The sequence below is a fragment of the Oryza glaberrima genome, chromosome 8, assembly GCF_000147395.1.
Source record: "Oryza glaberrima chromosome 8, OglaRS2, whole genome shotgun sequence".
NCBI classification, from domain to species: Eukaryota; Viridiplantae; Streptophyta; class Magnoliopsida; order Poales; family Poaceae; genus Oryza; species Oryza glaberrima.
Window position 1 is genome coordinate 2,029,251 of NC_068333.1, and position 20,044 is coordinate 2,049,294.

General features: G+C 40.5%; 2 protein-coding genes across 2 annotated transcripts; one reads left to right on the plus strand and one right to left on the minus strand.

Moving 5' to 3' along the window:
- The first annotated feature begins 1,983 nt into the window (after positions 1–1,983).
- Positions 1,984–3,728, plus strand: LOC127782881 (phospholipase A1-Ibeta2, chloroplastic-like). The gene has a single exon (XM_052310155.1). The coding sequence runs from the start codon at positions 2,023–2,025 to the stop codon at positions 3,466–3,468; it is 1,446 nt and encodes a 481-aa protein (XP_052166115.1). The 5' UTR covers positions 1,984–2,022; the 3' UTR covers positions 3,469–3,728.
- A 4,487-nt stretch (positions 3,729–8,215) lies between these two features.
- On the minus strand, positions 8,216–14,688 carry LOC127783161 (lipid droplet phospholipase 1-like). Its single transcript, XM_052310399.1, has 10 exons — positions 14,376–14,688; positions 12,890–12,957; positions 12,743–12,813; positions 12,362–12,577; positions 11,578–11,741; positions 11,383–11,438; positions 11,225–11,277; positions 10,987–11,104; positions 8,779–8,876; positions 8,216–8,657 (listed from the first exon to the last, which is right to left on the minus strand). Exons 1-10 carry the CDS (start codon positions 14,513–14,515, stop codon positions 8,589–8,591), a joined length of 1,053 nt encoding a protein of 350 aa, XP_052166359.1. The 5' UTR covers positions 14,516–14,688; the 3' UTR covers positions 8,216–8,588.
- Positions 14,689–20,044: the final 5,356 nt, after the last annotated feature.

Sequence of the window (20,044 nt, forward strand, 5' to 3'; positions counted from 1 at the left end):
TGTTAATGATGGATTAATTAGGCTTAATAAATTCGTCTCGCAGTTTACAGGCGGAATCTGTAATTTGTTTTGTTATTAATTTATGTTTAATACTTCAAAGTGTGCATCCGTATACTTCAAAAATTTTACACGCAAAGAACTAAACACACCCCTAATTTAACATGAATAATTAAGACCAAATTTCAAAGTGTGAACCATCCAATCAAATCAATTAATGTAGCTGAGCTCTACGGTGGTTTGTAGTTGGAAAACTGAGTCCCAACAAAATGACCAACAATCCACGGTTAAAATCTGAAATTAATATACTAGCTCCTATGGCCGAGTGTAACCAAATATTTAGAAAAACAGCCGTATATATGTTTCAAATAATACCTTGCGACCTGGGTGGGAACCATCTCTTTTCGTTGGATAATTTGCAATTTTGCAGAAAACACCTTTCATTTGATGGTGAAGTCGTAGATAGGGTTGAAAAAAATTGCTAGTGTTCGGAATTACGTATGCACGAAACTACACTTTCACTATAAATTTAATTTTTTGAACGACTCACTATAAATTTAATGAGTCACAAAGTCACCTCTTGTCTTTGTCTTTGTCTTTGTCTTTAAGCTTATACTCCTTCCTTTCCAAATTAATCATCATACAGTGAAATTCAAAATTTCTCAAATTAATTATCATATAACCGTATGGATACGGATTTTATCATAATATAATTAATGCAGCATGGAAGAATGTGTGCATACTAAGGTGTAATTGGCATGGTGTTTTAATCGATATATGCATTGTAGGAGAATCTGTGCATGGTGTTTAGATTTATGTGATTAAATTTTTTCTTGGTCCTGATGTATAAACATATAAACATATATGATAATAAATTTGAGAAGGAGGAAGTATTATAGGTACTAGTTCAATGCCCATGACTTGATATGGAAGTAGAAAAGCAAAACAATAACGTTTAATCTCGATCTAAAACAATAACACTGATAATTTTTATATCCGTCTAGGGAACCAAATTTTCATGTGTATATATGTATACGATCATAAGTAAAAAAAAAACAAACACATTTTTCAATAAATAGTAAGTTGATAACCATGAAAAATAAAGCAAAGAAACAAAAATATCAATATTTTCCTTAATAAGTATTTCCCTCGTCCCAAAATAAATAAATTTAGTACTGGATGTGATACATTATAGTACTATAAAGTTTGGACAAACCAATATATATTTGTCACATCTAGTACTAGATTTATTTATTTTAAAATGAAGAGCGAGTACTATCTCAGGGAATGGACAAAGTTCACATGCTTACTATTCATTCTCCTACGTATATATAACCATGGTGGTGGTTGGTGGTAGACTCACCGCCACTACCAATAGAGCCTTTTTACCATACTATAATATATATACATATAATAAATATTGTAAATGTAAATCTAATTGTTATATAACCTTTATTTTCACACAAGCTGCGAGTTGTGTATAGCGATATGTGTGCGTGTGCATTCGCGTGTGCGTCTTGTATGAACCCTAACTCTTTTTCTCTTCTTTTTGCAAAATTGAATACTCCCTCCGTTAAAAAAAAAGATAAACCCTGGGTTTCCGTGTCATGTTTGACCATTCGTCTTATTTGAAAAAATTAAAAAGATTAGTTACGCATAAAGTATTAATCATGTTTTATCATCTAACAATAATGAAAATACTAATTATAAAAAAAATTAACATAAAACGAATAGTCAAACATTGGACACGAAAATCCAGGGTTTGTCTTTTTTCTTTTTTTTTTATTTTTATAGGAGGGAGTACTTTTTCATAGTACTTGAGTCCATGACATCACCCTAGTCAACTCAACTGCCATGAAGCCCAACCGAAACTTCCCCGCGTACGTTGACGTCAATACACATACATATCATACGCTCTTCCCGCCGCCTATAAAAACCCAACCCTCGCCTCCTCCTCCTCATCTTAACAACCCCAATTCCCTTCTCCCATCGGTTGCATGCCGCCGCCCACCGCCGCTGCCTTGCATGTCCGCCGCCGCCGCCGCGCCGCCGGCAACCTCACTGCTCCGCCCAGCCGCGGCGTCGCTGACCACTGCCAGCAACAGCAGCAACAGGGTCCATCTCAAGAACCTCGAGCATCTCTTCCGTAACCGCGGCGCCGCCGTCGCCGTCGAGAGCGCGACACCGGCGCAGCAGCAGCAGCCGGTGCTGAAGGCGCCGCTGCTGCGGCTGCCGTCGTTTCTTGCGCGGGGGAGAGGGGAGGTGGCGATGAAGGAGGAGGCGCACGGCGTGTCGCCGCGGCGGCTCGAGCGGGTGCTCCTCCCGGCGGCGCCCGACGGGCCGTCGCCGCGCGGGAACATCGCGGCGACGTGGAGGCGGCTCCACGGCGAGCACGACTGGCGGGGGCTGCTCGACCCGCTCCACCCGGACCTCCGCCGCGAGATCGTCCGCTACGGCGAGTTCGTCGGCGCCGCGTACGGCGCGTTCCTGTCCCGCCCCGACGCCGCGCCGGGGGACCGCGCCCGCGCCGCCCCGCCGCTCCAGGACGGCGGCGCGTACCGCGTCACGGCGCCGCTCTTCGCGACCTCCTCCGTCGGCCTCCCCGCCTGGCTCGCCTCCGCCGCGCCGTGCGCCGCCCAGCGCACCAGCCTCGTCGGCTACGTCGCCGTCTGCGACAGCCCCGCCGAGGTCCGCCGCATGGGCCGCCGCGACATCGTCATCGCGCTCCGCGGCACCTGCACCGTGCTCGAGTGGGCCGAGAACGTCCGCGCCGGCCTCGTCCCGGCCACCGAAGCCGCCTCCGCCGCCGACTCGCCGGACGCGCCCACCCCGAAGGTGGAATGCGGGTTCTGGAACCTCTACAAGACGGCCGCCGCCGACGGCTCGCCGAGCTTGTCGGAGATGGTCGTCACCGAGGTGCGGAGGCTACTGACAAAGTACGAGGGCGAGGAGGTGAGCATCACGGTGACCGGCCACAGCCTGGGCGCGGCGCTGGCGGTGCTGATCGCCGACGAGCTGGCCGGGCTGGGCGCGCCGGCGCCCGTGGCCGTGTTCTCCTTCGGTGGCCCTCGCGTTGGCGACCGCGCGTTCGCGTCGCGCGTGGAGGCGCGCGGCGCGCGCGTGCTGCGCGTCGTGAACGCGCACGACGTCGTGCCGCGGTTCCCGCCGCCGTCGCGCTACGCCGACGTCGGGCGGGAGCTCCGGCTGGACAGCCGCGCGTCGCCGTACCTCCGGCCGGACGCCGACGCGGCGTGCTGCCACGACCTGGAGGCGTACATCCACCTCGTCGACGGCTTCCTCGGCTCGCATTGCCCGTTCCGGGACAACGCCAAGCGGAGCATCCTCCGCCTCCTCGAGAACCAGGGCGGCAACGTCAAGCAGCTGTACATCAGCAAGGCCATGGACATGCGCGTCCGCCTCGACGCCGCCGTCGCCGACATGCCCGCTGAGGTCTTGGAGTGCGTGCACTGACGGCGCCGCGGCGGCGCGACATGTCGGCGCGGCGCGCCATGGAGAAGCTTGTTAATTTGTTTCCTCCTAATGGTCAAGAAATATTTGGAGTTTGACTTTGGAAGATTTTTATTTTGATTTTTTAGTGTAATTTTAATTCACCCCTCTTATACCAAGTAGTACAAAATTGAGAGGATGTGTTTGTCTGTGTAGGTTGGTAGAAATACCTAACGTGAAGAAATTTCTATCGTATATAGACGAATATTAATTATTTATTGATTCATTGGCACAAGAAAAGAAAGCTTGCTATATTGTCTGTTAAATTTTGTTATTTGATTAAAAAGTGATCGATGTGTTTATAAGATCATGGGTAAGTTCATATTAAAGTCCTCAACAACCATTTGTCAAACGCACCTTTATAATTATCAAATTGGACATTTTACGATCCTTAACAAAGAAAACCAAACAAATCACCTTTAAGGATGATACTCCCTCCATCCTAAAAACTTTATATTTTACTTTTCTTTTAGAAACATTACATTTAGAGGGAAGCATTTGTCTCACAAATGCCTTATTCAAAGGTATGGGATCCACTAGCTCTCTTTATTATCCTCATTTTTTTTCTCCATTGTTTAGGGACCACTACCTCACCCCCAATTATCAGATGCAAACATCGTTAATTAGAGGTTGGCCATGGTAAAATTAAGTCTAGCCGAGCATATAAGCCAGGGAAAAGCATACATATGAGGTTGTTTGGTTCACTCCCAAAAATTTACCAAAGGTTGCCACACCTTAGAGCAACTTCAACGGACCCTTTATTTGGCCAGTCGGAGGAGCAATTTAGCTATCCGGATGGCTAAATTGCTCCTCCGGCTGGCCAAATGTAGCCAGCCTCCTCCACTGGCCAAAGGTGGGTCCCACCACCACTCCCATCCCCATCCATCCTCTCTCTCTGCCGGCGACGAACCGAGGGCACTCCGGCCACGAGTGCCCCGCCAATGTCGTCGTCTGGGCCACCGTCCGCCGTGGCAGTCATCGTCGTCGCCGTCGCGCCACTGTCACGCACGAGCCGTCGCCGCCGCGGGGAGCCGTCGCCATTTGCATCGCCGCTGCCGCGCGGGGAGCCACTGCCGCCGCCGCCTCACGCCTCGCGCACATGGGGAGTCGCCGCCTCCGCCGCTGCCGTCGCCCGCCTCCACCGCTGTCGCCGCCCACCTCGCGCACTGGAGCCGTCGCCGCCACCGCTGGATCAATGGGCCGATGCGGCCATGCGGGAGAAAAGAAAGGGGAAGAGAAAGAGAAAGAGGAGGAAGAAGAAGGGAATGGAGATGGGAGGATGACATGTGGGTCCCTTTGTGATTTTGGAGTTGTAAATAGAGAGACCGTTGGAGTGCACACCTAGTTTGACTACCCAAATCAGTTAGCGAGTTGGCTAAATGGGTATTTAGAGAGTCTAATTTGGAGATGTTGTTGGAGATGCTCTTATCTTAGGTAAATTTGACCAAGTTGTCTCTTCTTTGGTCCATAGCTATACTTGTGGCAAAATTCTTTCTCATCTCTTATGGTCCCACATGCCATTACCTCAAAAAAGTGTGGCATAATTCTCTTCTATTTTGCTAGCTAAGGTGTGACTTACTTTTTGTTTGCCACAAGTGTGACACAAAAGTCTACTAAATGATGACAAATTTCGTATACCATCCAAACAACCCCTAATCTTAATGGAAAAAGTCAAAGCAACAACTATTGTGGGACGAAGGTAGTATTTGGCTTTTTCACATATGTACAACTATCAAAAATAATTATAAGATCTTTTAGTTAGGGACGGGAGGATACTACCCAACCTCAATGATGACTTTATGATCTTGACATCCAATCCAAATATTTTGTTTACTTGTATAACAGCTAGTTAGCAGATCTAAAAACTAGTTAAACACCTAGTTAGTAGATATAAAAACTAGTAGTTAACTGTGAGTAAAAGCACATATATGTAAATGTGTGTTTTATAATATTAACATTACTAGAGTAAATTTATAATTCATATCAATCGATTCAACAAAAACTTCGTTCAATTAACTCAAGAACTTAACTCGATGAGAATTAACATTAATCCTTGTATGATTCACACTCACACTTCAATACTGTGTCCTAACTAATTTAGTGGACATGAACAGAGTTTCATGGATTCATATCAACCAGAGAAGCTTTTGTTGCTTTCATAACAGTCATTTTGCATCAAAACATAGTGTTCTACAGTGAATCCTACCCATCATGAATACGACTCCACTTTAAATACCTAAAGATGTCATAATAGTTGAGCCGTTATCAATTTCATTCTTGACTAACCTTCGACCAATTCAGAGCCCGAACTACATGTCCTCACATGGAAATGATCTCCGTATAAACGATTAAGTAAAAACTAGAGGTCCTCACGTGAGCACGATCTCCGTCGATGCGGTTAAAGTGAATTACGATAAATATAGGGAACTCTCCCCCAATCGGAGCACAAAGAATGATTCACCAAAGCAGTGAAGTGCGTTGTGAAGAGATGAAAGGTTTCCTCCCAATCGGAGAATGAAGAATGATTCTCCATATACAGGGATTGGTGACTTCTGAGAGGCCAATTGAGGCCAAGATTGCTGCAGAGGTTGACTGCAACATTAGGTTTTGCATTGATTTGATGTTTCAAAAAGATGGCATTGATTTTGGTTTTTACCGGATCAACGTACATCCCTGTAGGAGTGCGTCCGTCGCAGGGAATTTAACCTAATTAAGCGCAGTGTTGTCCACTAAAGACTGAGCTTAATTGCCGGTCAAGCTGGTCACCGACCGGCTGTGAATTGGTTAAACCTGACTACAACATGTACAAATTAAAGTCCTAGTATGATGTAGATCAATTACGCCTATTCTGAACTAGCTTAGAACATGGTGCAAAAGGACTGTGCTTGATCTCTTTCAGCCATCTTTAGGTTTGTAAATTTCACAAAAACAGTTTTATTTTTTTTGGAAAAGTAGGAAAATTAACATTATATTTTTTGCAGAGAAAAAAAAGGATATAGTGTGTTTCAAAGGAGATAAAAAAATAGATATTGTGCGTCATGGTGTTTTTGAAGAAAAGGCATTAGTCCAGCTTTACTGAAGAAAACATGATCATGAAGAGCGCTATGGTGTTTCATGTACAAATAAATGGTGCGCCCACGTTTTTTATTTATGTTTTCAATAAATTAAGTCAATTTTTTTTAAAAAAGTTGACTTAGAAAATGTATTGTAATATTATAAAATAGAGGGAGTTGTTAATTGAATTAATGTCGAGTTAGTAGACATTAGGAACGACAAATATTTATGATCGGAGCGATGAACCCTTACCATATGCCCTGCATCATGGATGGCAAGCTGTCTGTCATCAGCATGGTGACCCAGCAACAAGTGGATCGATGTTCAGTACTTCTTTCGTCCACTAATACAAGAGATTTTTATATTTTAGTTACACTGTTTTACCACTCATCTTATTTAAAAAATTATACAAATATAAAAAAATTATGTTTAAAGTACTTTGAATAGTAAAGCAAGTCACAAATAAAATAAATAATAATTCTAATTTTTTAATAAGATAAATGATCGAATAGTAAAATAAAATATTAAAAATTCTTATATTAGGTGACGGAGGGAGGGCGTACTATACACCGGTGTCGTCAACGCCGTTGAAACCGAGGCAAGGCTAGTTTTCAGGCAAACAAACTATTCGTACGGTCACCGTTTTTGCAGTTTATTATAGCTTGACTTGACCGACCCAACACATTCACGTACGCGTCAAACATGCTACTACATGCATGTAATGATGCCAAATTGCATGCCATGGCCATTGTCAACTCCCTCTTATCTCACCAATTAATAAATTATTACTACTAACTTGCTCAACTAAACTTTTTTCCAATGTAGACTTTCAGCTCAGTATTAAACTACTCCCTCTGTATTAAAATAGATTAATCTAATACGTGATGTGACATCAGTATTCTGTTTTCTCCTAAAAAACAATAAAAACGCGTGATGTGACGTCAGTATTCTGTTTTTCTCCCTAAGAGACAATAAAAACACGTAAAGTCGGAGGTGTTAGGAAACCCAAGAAATTAAGGAGGGCTTGATTTCTATTTGGGGTTTGTAAACATTGTGATATGCATGGTAGTTAGGCTGGATTAGTCATGGTCGTTATTGGTTGACATGTAGCCAGCCTCCCCACTCTCTGCTTCTTCTTCAGCTTGCCGACTAGAAGATTTTCGTATTTTTCGTTGAATGGCTGGGATGATTTTGTATTTTGTTTGTTTTCGTCTTGTTGACGCGGAAACGTGTTACGGTCAGAGCACACTGACGTCGAGCCTTCCCGTCAGCCTATGATCCCAGCGACTTCTGGCCAAATTCAGAATTTCGTCCATAAAATCCAGTTTTTCAAATATTCGAATTCTCCATCATCGCAAAATATGTTCGGTTTGAAATACGGAATGTTCCGGTTCCAATGTGACACGAAACTTTACCCAAACTGCCAAATTTTGGTGTACAAACAGGTAGTACCAGTTTTTCAAAAAATTCAAATTCTCTCGGAAAATAATTCCCAAACCAAATGTTCGGTTTCAAAACACCGAATGTCCCAATTTAACATATCTGTACTCTGCACCAGCACAGAAGGACAATAGCAGCAGCCTTCTACACTCCGTACTGTTCCACAAAGGCTGCTAGTGCTGAACGCTGGTCATTCTGAACCAATACATTGTTCTGGTGTTTAAACAAGAGGAACACGCGACTGCACGTCTCTTGCATGCAATGCATGCTAGCTACATTTCACATATAAAGACAGTACATTTCACACAGCAATGGTGTTACGTTTTCAAAGGGTGCCTGACGTATATCTCATGCAATGTTGTTACATTCCACATGAGAAGTTCTCTGGGGGAAATGAACATTGTCAGGTCAACAGCGGCCATTCTCTGAAAGAGTCTTATAAGATTTTTGTTTTTTTCTATGATATTCCTCTTATGTACAGCTCTGGGAGATTTTGGTGTACAACAAAGCAAATCTGGATTCTAATTTTCTGTAAGTAGAGTGGAAAACCATCTGCAGCTCTGCTCCATGTTTCCAAGAGTGAGGAACTATCAGACTTGGAAGTGGTCTATTATGTGCTGTATGACATCCGCGCCTTCGTTCATAAACTGGTACTTGACCTGGAGCAAACAGCAAATTAAGATTTTAAACCTTTTGTTAGAGGAAGAGTTTGCTCCCCATTTGAATGTCCATGAGTGAAGAAGGCGTGTTTTAGCAACAGGAAGCAGGTAGATAATAAACCTGGATTATGCTGTGTGCAGCAAATCTCTGCATGCTGGTATGGAAGCTAACATCTACTTTTTCCCATGATACTCGTCGAAGTCCTGTCACCATTTTTTCTGCATAACAGAACCACCAGAAAACAGAAACATTTTCAGTCGAGAATTTCCACGCACTTTCAGTATATGACATCAAGGACTTTCAAACAAATTAGTTGTGGGTTTCAGACATCAACTCCTTGGATATTTCCCATGCCTCATTACAAGCATGGTAGTGAGGCTGGAGTTTGCCGTATAGTTTGCTAATCTTAACATGCAATTCTTATCTTGTTACCATTTCATGTCATAGAGCAGTGATGTCTCATCTATTACTAGGCCATAGCTTTCACGAAATTTATAAGCACATTGAATTAATCTATATGAAAAAATAAGCACAAAACTTCAATCCATTTCATCATAGAAGAATTTATTCCTTAGATTTTCCATATTGGAAGAATGGAATCAATGATTAGAGATGATACTGTGTCTAGTTTTCAGGTCCTAAGTATTAGGAGTACAAACCCACAAGGCCACAACAGCACTGTAGGCATGAGGAGTAGCACGATAAGAAACATAAGACAAAAGATCAAACCAATGCATCACCAGGATTGTAGTCAACTAGTCATCAGTTGATTATTGAATATCCGGAAAATGGACCTCCATGTTTTAAACATATCAACAGACTCGATGACTCAAATACTCAATTAGTCAGCAAAGCAGATGAAAAAAAAAATAACGCAATGGAATACAGTGAATACCCTGTCTAAGCTATTGTTACAAATGTGAATCTTGAAACAAATGGTGTCTCTTCTAAATGTCCTCTATAAATGTATTCATACCCATAGTGCAGCTAGATGGAGATACAGAGAAATGGTGTCCAAACTTGAAAAAAAAAAGAGATTCCATGCACGTATAGGCAATAAAAAAGAATGGGAAATATCCAAATATTACAGGTATTTGAATATCAATATGCATACTACTTTAAAAAAATACCATGCCCCTGAATATCCCTCAGAAATGATCAAAAGTAACTCTAGGTGGTGTAGGGGCATTACATGAATGAGTCAACTCAGAACAGGTACTAAGAAAAATTTCCTTGAGGGAACAAATTCCGACTTTACCGTTCAGAAATAGTACAAAAACAATACACAAAACTAGCTATCAGATTGACCACATTTACCCATCAAAATACAAGCAATATATGTCAAGGTGGTTGTGGTTTGTAGGTGCTAACCAACAGATACCTATACGGCAACATTTTAGTCTATAAGCAATCCTCAAGATGTTTCTTGTGGAATTTACTGTGTACAATGTTCACAGATGAAAAAAGGATTCATCCCCTAATTGTCAAATTATGGTAGGTACTCCTTCAGTCTGAAACTTCAAAGATAGACCAACTGGCCCTGGAATTCTTAGCAATCACCTAGGCCTACCATAAAATGTGAATTTTGAGTATAAAATTGCACAGTTTTGTAATAAATCAGTTGAATATGCTATTGAGCACACCTTCTGGAATATCTCGGTTCAAATGACAGGGATTCGATTCAGCATTACTCAATTACATTGTCCACATAATTTTTCTACCCAAAAAGATTATTAAATAAGAGAAATTTTAAGTTTTGCCATCGACAATCGCATGATTCCAAGTTTTGCCATCAACGAACACCAATTCTAAGAAATTAGATTGTACAAGTGCTTGTCGATGGCAAACATAGAATCTCTCATAAAAATGCTTGGTTGTTAAATCAAAATAGTACATTACAAAAATCTCAGTAACATGGCATTTATTGTTTAGATAGTAAACAGGTGTAGTTGATTTTAGCAGTGTTATGTTGATTTACTCAATTTGTAAAGACTAAACAAACAATATCATCGTTTGCATATAGTTTGGTTGTTTGCTGCACTTTGCCATGTTTATATAGTCATATGCCACAGTTTCTTAGATATGTGTTTGTTTGGCTGCCGCAACTGTATCATGCCACACTTTCTTAGCCTTGGGACCCAAATGTCACACTCTTAAATGTGGAGCTAACCATGCCACATTTGTGGCCGACAATTTCTTAGCCACACTTGCGCAACCATGCCACAACTTGCCTAACCTTAGTTATGTCAAGGTTAGGCATCAACCAAACATCCCGATAATATGGATACAACATCATAAAACAATTCTGCTGCTACTATCTAAACTGACCTTCCAATATGTCTGAATCACAAACTGTTGCCGAATTTTGACATGTTTCATCACTGAGTTCTTCTGAGTATTCCTCATGTACAATGTGGGGGTACTTTTCAGATATCGATTCCTCCCACTGCACATCATGAACAGACAAAATGGACGTTTTATCAGAAGAATGTTGCTCTTGCTACACGTAAATCTTCCTCTTCTTCTTGGGCAATTGCCCAAGAACAATCAGAACCAATAAAAATACCTTAGGCAGCTCAGTCTTTCTTCTGATAGACGATGTTCTCCAGCCAACAATGTCTGAATGCCATGAATTAAAGAATTGACAAGTAGAAGGTCTAAATTAAGATGGAACATTTTTTAACATTACATCAAAAACCAAGATATTTCAAATAACAAGGATACGATCGCAGTCGGCATTTGCATAAGCCACTCGTCGTCTAAATGCATGCAAAGCAGATCTGAAAAAAGTGTTAGCTAAAGCCCAAGTTATGGCAGTTATTACAGAGACAATGTATGCCATAATAAATGAATAATTTAAAGTAGAAATATATAGCAAAGGAAAATAATCGAAAAGAAACAAAGGCATCATAACCTTACATGAAATAAAGATCACCATAATCTTCAGCCATGCGCTGCAACAATGGTGGTTTTCCCTCATCATCATCAGTGAGAAAAAGATGTTTCCCAGTTCTCCTAAATATCCAATGGACCACACGAGAAGCAAAATTTTCCATTGCAATGGACCCAAAGAGAAGGGGAACCTAATTCATAACAGTAAGGACACAGAACAGTTATAGGGGTGGATGCAACGCCAAAATGCTCGTCGAATATGGCATATAGAATGCAGAAGGGAAAAAGGACTTTGAATATCCAGAAAAATCTGAAAACTTTGCTACAAATATAAGTATGCAGCTAAGTAAAATGGCTCAACTGCACAAGTTACAAAAAACGTATCTGAAGTCTTTCGTACATGAGTTCTCAGAACTTGGAGGAGCAACGGACAAGAAGCACAAGCCCTTTTTGTGTGTTTATTATAAGAAAACAATGGACATCTAGTACTTGAAAAATTATATATGGGGCATCGAATGCTCTGTTGCCAGAAAAAAACACTGAGCAACGGCATATCTGGCACTTAAAAAAACTATGACCCCAATAGACTGTAAATCCATGATGCGTGAAAGAAGTATAATACCTGATACAAACAGAAAAATGGATAAATAAAATAAATGAGAAAATTTTGGGGCATTGATTTGAGGACATTTTATCATACATAGACATGATATATAACACCTTCCATCCCCCTGATGGTACGTAAAAATTCAGAACTCAAATGGCTGTCGAAGTGAAAAGGGAATACATAAAAACAAGTCATCAACAATACCTGATTGTTCCCTCGAGACCCAAGGTGAGGTGTTGCTACGGTTATAAAGTTCATTGCTTCCAACCCGCAGATGGTTCCTTTCGTTTCACTCTTGGATGTGTCACTTGGATGTCTATAAAGCTTTGCAATTGCATATCTTGCTGCTAATCCTCCAACAGAGTGTGCAAGAAAGGAAATCTTAGTGAGTTCTGGCTTTCGACTGATTACATCGATCACCTGAATAATGGGAGAATAGAAGTGAGACTCCAATACATATGCTTTGTGATGAGCACAGAGTATTATTCACAACATCATTTCAATGAAAAATCGCTATGACAGAGCAGCTAACCTCCAGATAATAGCCTCTCAAAGTTCAAAACATATGCTGAAGGTGGTACTTACCTCATCTGTTAAACGTTCCCCCATAACATCTACACCTTCTAGAGTCAAGGTATTAATGTTTTTCTCACTGCCTGTAAATTGAAAAAAAAAGTCACTGAAACTAGCAACTGTAGTCAGTAATGGAAAGAATAAAATGTAGCAACTTACAGTGCACGATTACATCATCAGGAAGTTGCTTTACAAATTCGTTAGCCGCATATTGCCAGTCAGCATTACTGCTCAATGAAAAAAAAGACAATAAATTGACCATAAGAGTATTAAAAACAAGGTTATAAGTTAAGCAACACAACTGTATGGTAACTTCTTTTGATGAAAGGAAAAAAAAAACAATTGTCAACTTTACTGAAGAATGAGAGTGCATCACCAAACAGAACACAGAGTTGCATGTATGGCAACCTATACTAGTTTTGCATGCCTAGTCCAAGGGTGAAATAATTATTTCCCTAGTTTTATCCTTCTTGTAGAACCCTCATCCTCACTAGCATCGCTACAAAAAAAATGTATTTGAAAAATAGAAGGGAGAAATAATAGGGAATATGTGAGCATAGAAAGAAGTTAATCTAGAATTTCACTCTAAAATCATCTATTGCCATGGAAGAATGCTCAATTATGTTGGAAGTTGGGACTTTTAAAATTAAAAAATTAAATGCAACTGGAATTACACATATAAGGTGATGCCTGTTTTCAGCTAGGTGTGCATAGCACTTCTCCAGAAAGTGCAGACATAAACCATATAGGCCACAGCCAACATCCAAATGACCCAATGCAAACAAATTACCACATTGGTCCCTAAGAGTGGCATGGTGGAGGCCTAATTTAAGGGACAGATGATGGGCGATTGTTTCAAATCAAAGGATGGGGAAAACTTGTGCAGTAACATTTTGTAAAAACATTGTATCATTGTTCAAGTATTTAATTGTCCCTGCTGTTGTAATCCGTTTGCAAGCTGCAAGTTTTTGAATCCGCCATGAAGATAAGCCTAAGCTAACAACACAATCCTTAGCTTAATTAGATAAAAAAAAAAGTATATAACTGGCATTGGCATATTATCAAGAATAGGCTACAGCCAGAGGTAGCATTGACACTGATCCTTCTCCTTTCACTACATCCCTAGTGCTGTCCATTCGCGTAACAAAAGCAGCAGTGGCATGCTCTTCGATCAGACGGGAGCAATGTCGCTCCGCACGAGATGAAAAAACACTAGCAAGAGGCAATCGCGCCTGGCGAAATTCACACGCTAATGCAGGCAAAGAAAAAATAATAATTCTACATTAAATCCAGAATTTGACACACACTGGGCAGCAATGTAATTATATCATTTCAACGTAATAAAGCACACCCCTATTTTAGGACCCCCAATTGGGGAAACACCAGCACCAAAGCTACTACAATCTCAAGGCAGCCACAACCGCATCCTCTACTCCTCGAAATCACACATTCTAAGACCAGGGTAGCATAAGCAGCAATGGCACGGAGAGGATTCCACTACATCCACATCCGATCTGTGAAACATTTCAGCCGCCGCTCGCCACCCCCACCTCATCAACCAACCGATCAACCAGACAGGATTCAATCCCTGAAGCAGCCATAGAGCGGAAGGGGGAGGATAGTAGGGGGGGGGGGGGGGGGGAACCTGCCGAGGATGCCGTGGACCATGACGAGGAGGTGGTCGGGGTCGTGGGAGGAGACGGCGTCGCTCCACACGTCGACGCCCCCCGACGCCGACTCCTCCGCCCGCAGCACCGCCGCCTCGTCGCCGCCGATGCTGCCCATGGGCTGGTTGCGGCGTAAGCTGCTGGTGCGGTGGGGTTCCTGGCTTCCCGCTCCCGGTGGCCGGTGGGATGGCAGCCGTCGCCGGCGGGGAGGGGAGGCGCGGCGGTGGCGGTGGCGGTGGCGGAGTGGAAGCCTCGCGTCGCGTCGGGTGGTTTGCACTCGGCCCCCTCAACTTTGGCGCAATATGGTTGATGACACGGTTACTACCTCTGTCAAAAATATAATAATTTCTAGTGACAAAAATTTTATTTAAACTGTAGTTAAAACATTCTACTAAAGTATTTTAAAATGACGAGAGTATTATTAAAAATGCGGAATACACGGAAGGCATCATATAATACAATAAGTAGATAAAAAAGATGGTATCATGGTAATTATTAGTAAAGTAAATTTTAGTTTGGATCATATTTTGTTTTCAATGTTTTACTTTGGACCACCCTTTAATTAATGTTTTCGTTTTAGACCAAGTAATCTTACCTTTATTTTATTTTGGACTATCACGACTCTCTTATCAAGCATATGGATGATCTTGAGTACGTCAACTTTCACTCGACAATTTAGCTCTCTCAACTATATGTAAAACCATTTCTTTAAAATAAAATAAGTTAGAAACCATTTAAATTTGTAATAACAATACTCAATTAATTATTCTCTAATAATCATCTCTTTTACGTACCATCTAACAACCTCTCAGCCTAAGGGCCGTTCCAAATAAAGTTTGAAGATTATTGGTTAGTTACATGCAAAACAAGAAACACAATTATGATTATTTGAGAATAAATTATTAAAATTTTGAGAAAAAATAATTTCTAAAGTAACTTCTATGTAAAATCTTTTTGCACAAAGCATATCATTTAACTGTTTAAAATATATGCTAACGAATATCGAGAAAAGTATCTAAACTGAACTTAAACGAATTTTAACTACTAATATGTATTTATTTTAAGACGTAGAGATAGTATGGTGCCGAATTCAAATAAGCTATGGTAGCTGAATGGACAGACTGGATAAAGTAAAGGATTATTTAGGCGGTATGTAGACAGGTTAGCATCTGGATGCTTCTTCAAAGTGGTTTTTTATAAGAAAAAGAATTCTAAAAGTGGTTGCTCACTTGCTTGGCGTGCTCATTTTTCCTTTCATAATACACACGCAGTCGCGCAGGTCGGCAGGAAGACCTGCGTTTGAGACAGCCACGTCCCACCATCTAGTGAAGTCGCAGTACTCCCTCTATCAAAAACAAATAAATATAGGACACGATATAATATATATTAAAATATATCATATCTAATATTAGCTCAGTTTTTTATGGGATGAAGTGAGTAGGTTATATAAATAGTGAAGTCATAATGTAGCTTCCGGTTAATAATAATATTGGTCGGTTTCGATGAGGATACGGTTTTAAAAATCAATTTTAATCCCTATTAATTAAATATATAAGTTTATTAAAGTATAGTTTAAGACTAATCTATATATTCTCCGTATTTTTAACATAAATATTAATATTATTTTAGATATTATTTATAGTCGAAACTATTATTAATATCGAGGAAGTATTTAAGTACTTTCTCCTCCGTTTTCATATTATAAAATATTTTAATATTTTGGTAAACTTCTTTTAAATTTGATCAAATTTATAAAAAAATATAGTAGCATTTAGAACATCAAATTAGTTTCATTAAATATAGCATGAAATATATTATGATAGTAATTTGTCTTGCATTGTAAATGTTACTATGTTTTTTTAAACTTGGATTAAAGAACTTTAACTTACAAAAAAATTAAAGCGTAAATGTAGAGAGTAACATTAATTATCTGTTGAAATGTATCCTATTTTGATATGTGCTAGGGCTATACCCGTCCTCTGCAACGAAATTGGGAGGGATACGGATGAACGATTTTACTAGGTTATGCCTAGTTCTATTTCTCAACTTCAAACTTCAATTTCCTCGTTTTCCGTTAGCACGCTTTCAAACTGTTAAATGTTGTGTTTTCTTTAAAAAAGTTTCCATATAAAAGTTGTTTTAAAAAAGCAAATAAATCTTTTTTTTAAAATTGTAATAGTTAATACTTAATTAGTTATGTGCTAATGAGATTTCTCGTTTTACGTGAAAAAAAATCCATCTCCAACACGGGAGATCAAACGGGCCTTAGTTTTGAACTTTCAATATTTCTAGCGGATTGATTTTCTCTTAAAATCATTTTTTTTTGGGATGGGTTTTAGTTGGGAAGTTTTTTTACTTGGTGGAGACTGGATGGTGGGGGAGAAAGGTGACAACTCCACTTGTATTGCATACTACAGGATACCCGTGCGTTGCTGCGGGACATACTTAAAATTGAGTTGATGGGTAATATATGTGCATTCTCATGCTACAAAGAGAGAGAGAGAGAAACAGATGGATTGTTTGGATTTTTTTTTTTTGGTGATTGTTCACTCAAATGCTGTCACCATGTAGCTTACACTGTTGAAGGTTTCAAATTGCAATATAATATATGGAGCGAAGAACAATTTATATTATTCAGTGAAAGTTAGCCAATTAAAACATATTTTTTTGTGTCAAGATTTAGGAACACCTCAAAAGTCTTGCAGTCTTTCACTGATCCAAAGTCCAAACCACCAATTCTTTGTGTTTGATGCAGACCTGAAAGCGATGATTGCATAGAGATAAGCGACCGTTGTAAGAACAAACTAAATGATACCACTCTTAATAAATATGGATTCAGAAATTTCAGAATATTGTTACCATCAGAAAGAAGAAAAGGTGCATTTTGTGCACAGAATATTAACATGTAAAAAAAGAACCGAAGCATGGCTAGGTGGACACGAAGCAGATCATTCTGATATTTGCATCAGTTGCTGGAACGCCTGAACATAGATCGCTTATAGTCTCATGTGAAGGCATATAAATCCATCCAATGAACCGTGCAGGTGGTGATGGTGTCCAGATCCATGAACTGGAATATACATTGATCTTAACGGAGGCCTACAAAGCAAAAAAGAATTGGAGAAAAAAATCAATCGGCTGTTGCAAAATCAATTGCTGCAAACAGTGAAAACAAACTAACAATCTGCAAGAAACTTCGAAGTTATCAAACAAAAGCATCCTTCATAAAAGATAAAACTAAACTGATCGACTAATAGAGAGAGTCAGGATCGAACAAACGCAACGCTCAATGCATTAGGAGATCTAGACTCACGAATGAAGTTAGGCCACTGAGCGACGCTCCATCAGTTCCTCTCGTCGGTTTGTGTGTGCGGATGGCCACCGTCACTATTTAATATTTTATAGATCGGTGTTGCTCGAGTTAATCTGGTAGCCGACGGTTTCAGGAAAGGGAAACGTAGAGGCAGGAGAAGTGAAGAGGCAGGAAGGCTGTGATGGAATGCCGCTGCTGTTGGCAGCGCTCATTCGCTCTGGAGAATAGGATGCAGAACGATGGAGACATACTGGGCTGGATTGATGAGAGAATGGGCTGGGGGAGAAGAGAACATGGGCTGTGCTTGGACAGATTGATCTGGGACATTCAGGTGTTGGCTGGATGGCTCATTGCCTCACGATTTAGATCCAACGCTCAAGAAAAATCAAGGTGACGTGGAAGCATGAGAAGGCTGAAAAATCACATTAACTACACTAAGTGGGGATCAATTGTATAGATTATATAGATACGTTTATGGTGTGATAAACATGTCTTTTCTTAAAAAAGAAATATTGCACGTGGTCGGTCGGTACCCAAGGGCATGCTTAGAGAGCATTTTAGACCGTGGCTTATAAACCAAATGCATATACGATCAATACAATTAAAAATAATGTTAAGGTAAAACTTTTACACTACATTCTTATTAGTAATAATTATTATTAAATTTAAATCAAATTCGTCTATCCTCGCCTCCATACTGCCATGGAATTTGTTTTCATTTTTATTTTTTTTAATATTTACAGAAATATTATACCGGTGAAAATATTTACAGAAATAGACCCTGCAACTCTCCTTGAAGGCGGCAGGGTGACGTGTGTGAGCAGGCGCCGGAGGCCGCTGAGCGGGCATGTGAATTTTGCATGCGGTGAAAATTGCATTTCACCTAGCAAAGGACCTCAGCGCAAAATGCGTCCATGGCGCCGTGTGCCATGTCACCTTGCCGCTCTTCACTTGAGCAGCAGGGTCTATTTCTGTAAATATTTTTACTGGTATAATATTTCTGTAAATATTATAATAAAAAAGTTAAAAATGAAAAAGGCCACGTGGGCCGCATGGCTGAAACGTTTTCTTGGGCCAGCCCAAATGCAATAATGCATGGATGTGGTCCGCATCGGATTTTCAGAATTTTTTTAGATGTAAGCACATGCAATCCAGTAATTACAAAAATAAGCACGCAACAACCACATTTAGATGTATAGGCAAGATGCTCACATGAAGCACGGTGCTTCCATTGAACCACTTCACCAACAGACTAATGGGCCGCTGAATTAAGAACGTTAGCGCAAGAACCCACATCACCAATTGGTTAAATGCATCATTACGGGAGCATGCATGGTTTAATTGTGTGGTTTTCATTTTACAACTCATTGTAGCATATGTATTTCTTACATTATATTTTTTTAAAAAAACATGTATATATACATGTTTTTTTAAAAAAATATAATGTAAGAAATACATATGTTACAATGTGAGCTATGAGACCAAAACTATTGCTATTAGCTGAAGAAAAAGAAGAGGATTAATACTATTGGGTTGCTCGCAAGTTAGTGCTAGAAACAAGACCGCAAACCCCCCATATACTTCGTTAGGTCCTCTTGGTCAACCCGATATTGACAGTGGTCAAGTACTCGTGCGAAGGTTGGTTAGAATTAGAATTCCAAACAATGCGTGCTCACAGATGTAATTATTAGGCTGCGTGTGTTTAGATATAAAAAAAATCGATCGGATTTTGGTTGTAGCCTATACATCTACGCTAGAAATCATATTTTCTGAGTAAGGGGCTGTTTGGTACAGCTCCAACTTCTAAATATTACTTCAGGAGTTGAGTCTGGAGTGGAGTTGTGGAGCTGCCTAAACCCAGCTTCACAACTCTAGTACATTTTATGAGAGAGCTCCACCCAACCTCACTCCCAGTCAGGGGCAGATCTACAGTACTAGGACCGGTGTCAGGCGATACCGACGACTTTCGGCAAACATATAGCAAAACTGTTTATCCATATGTTATAACATCATGATCTAAGCATAATTACCATACTATGACACCGATAAACATGTTATGACATCAACGAATCGATTTTCTGGATCCGCCACTGCTCCCAGTTTTGGTGGAGCTGAAACTGTTTGGCTGAGCTTCAGCTCCATTCTGGAGCTGGAGCTGGAGCTGGAGCTGTGCCAAACAGACCCTAAAGAAAAAGAAAATCAAAGTATCTGAAATTCTTCTTTTAAATAGAAATAATAGCGATGGAGTGTGATGTGCGTCGTGGCACATACGTCATACGTGGTCTTTTTGTACGCGTGCTTTGTTTCTAAAAGATATTTTTCTTTCAAAAAATA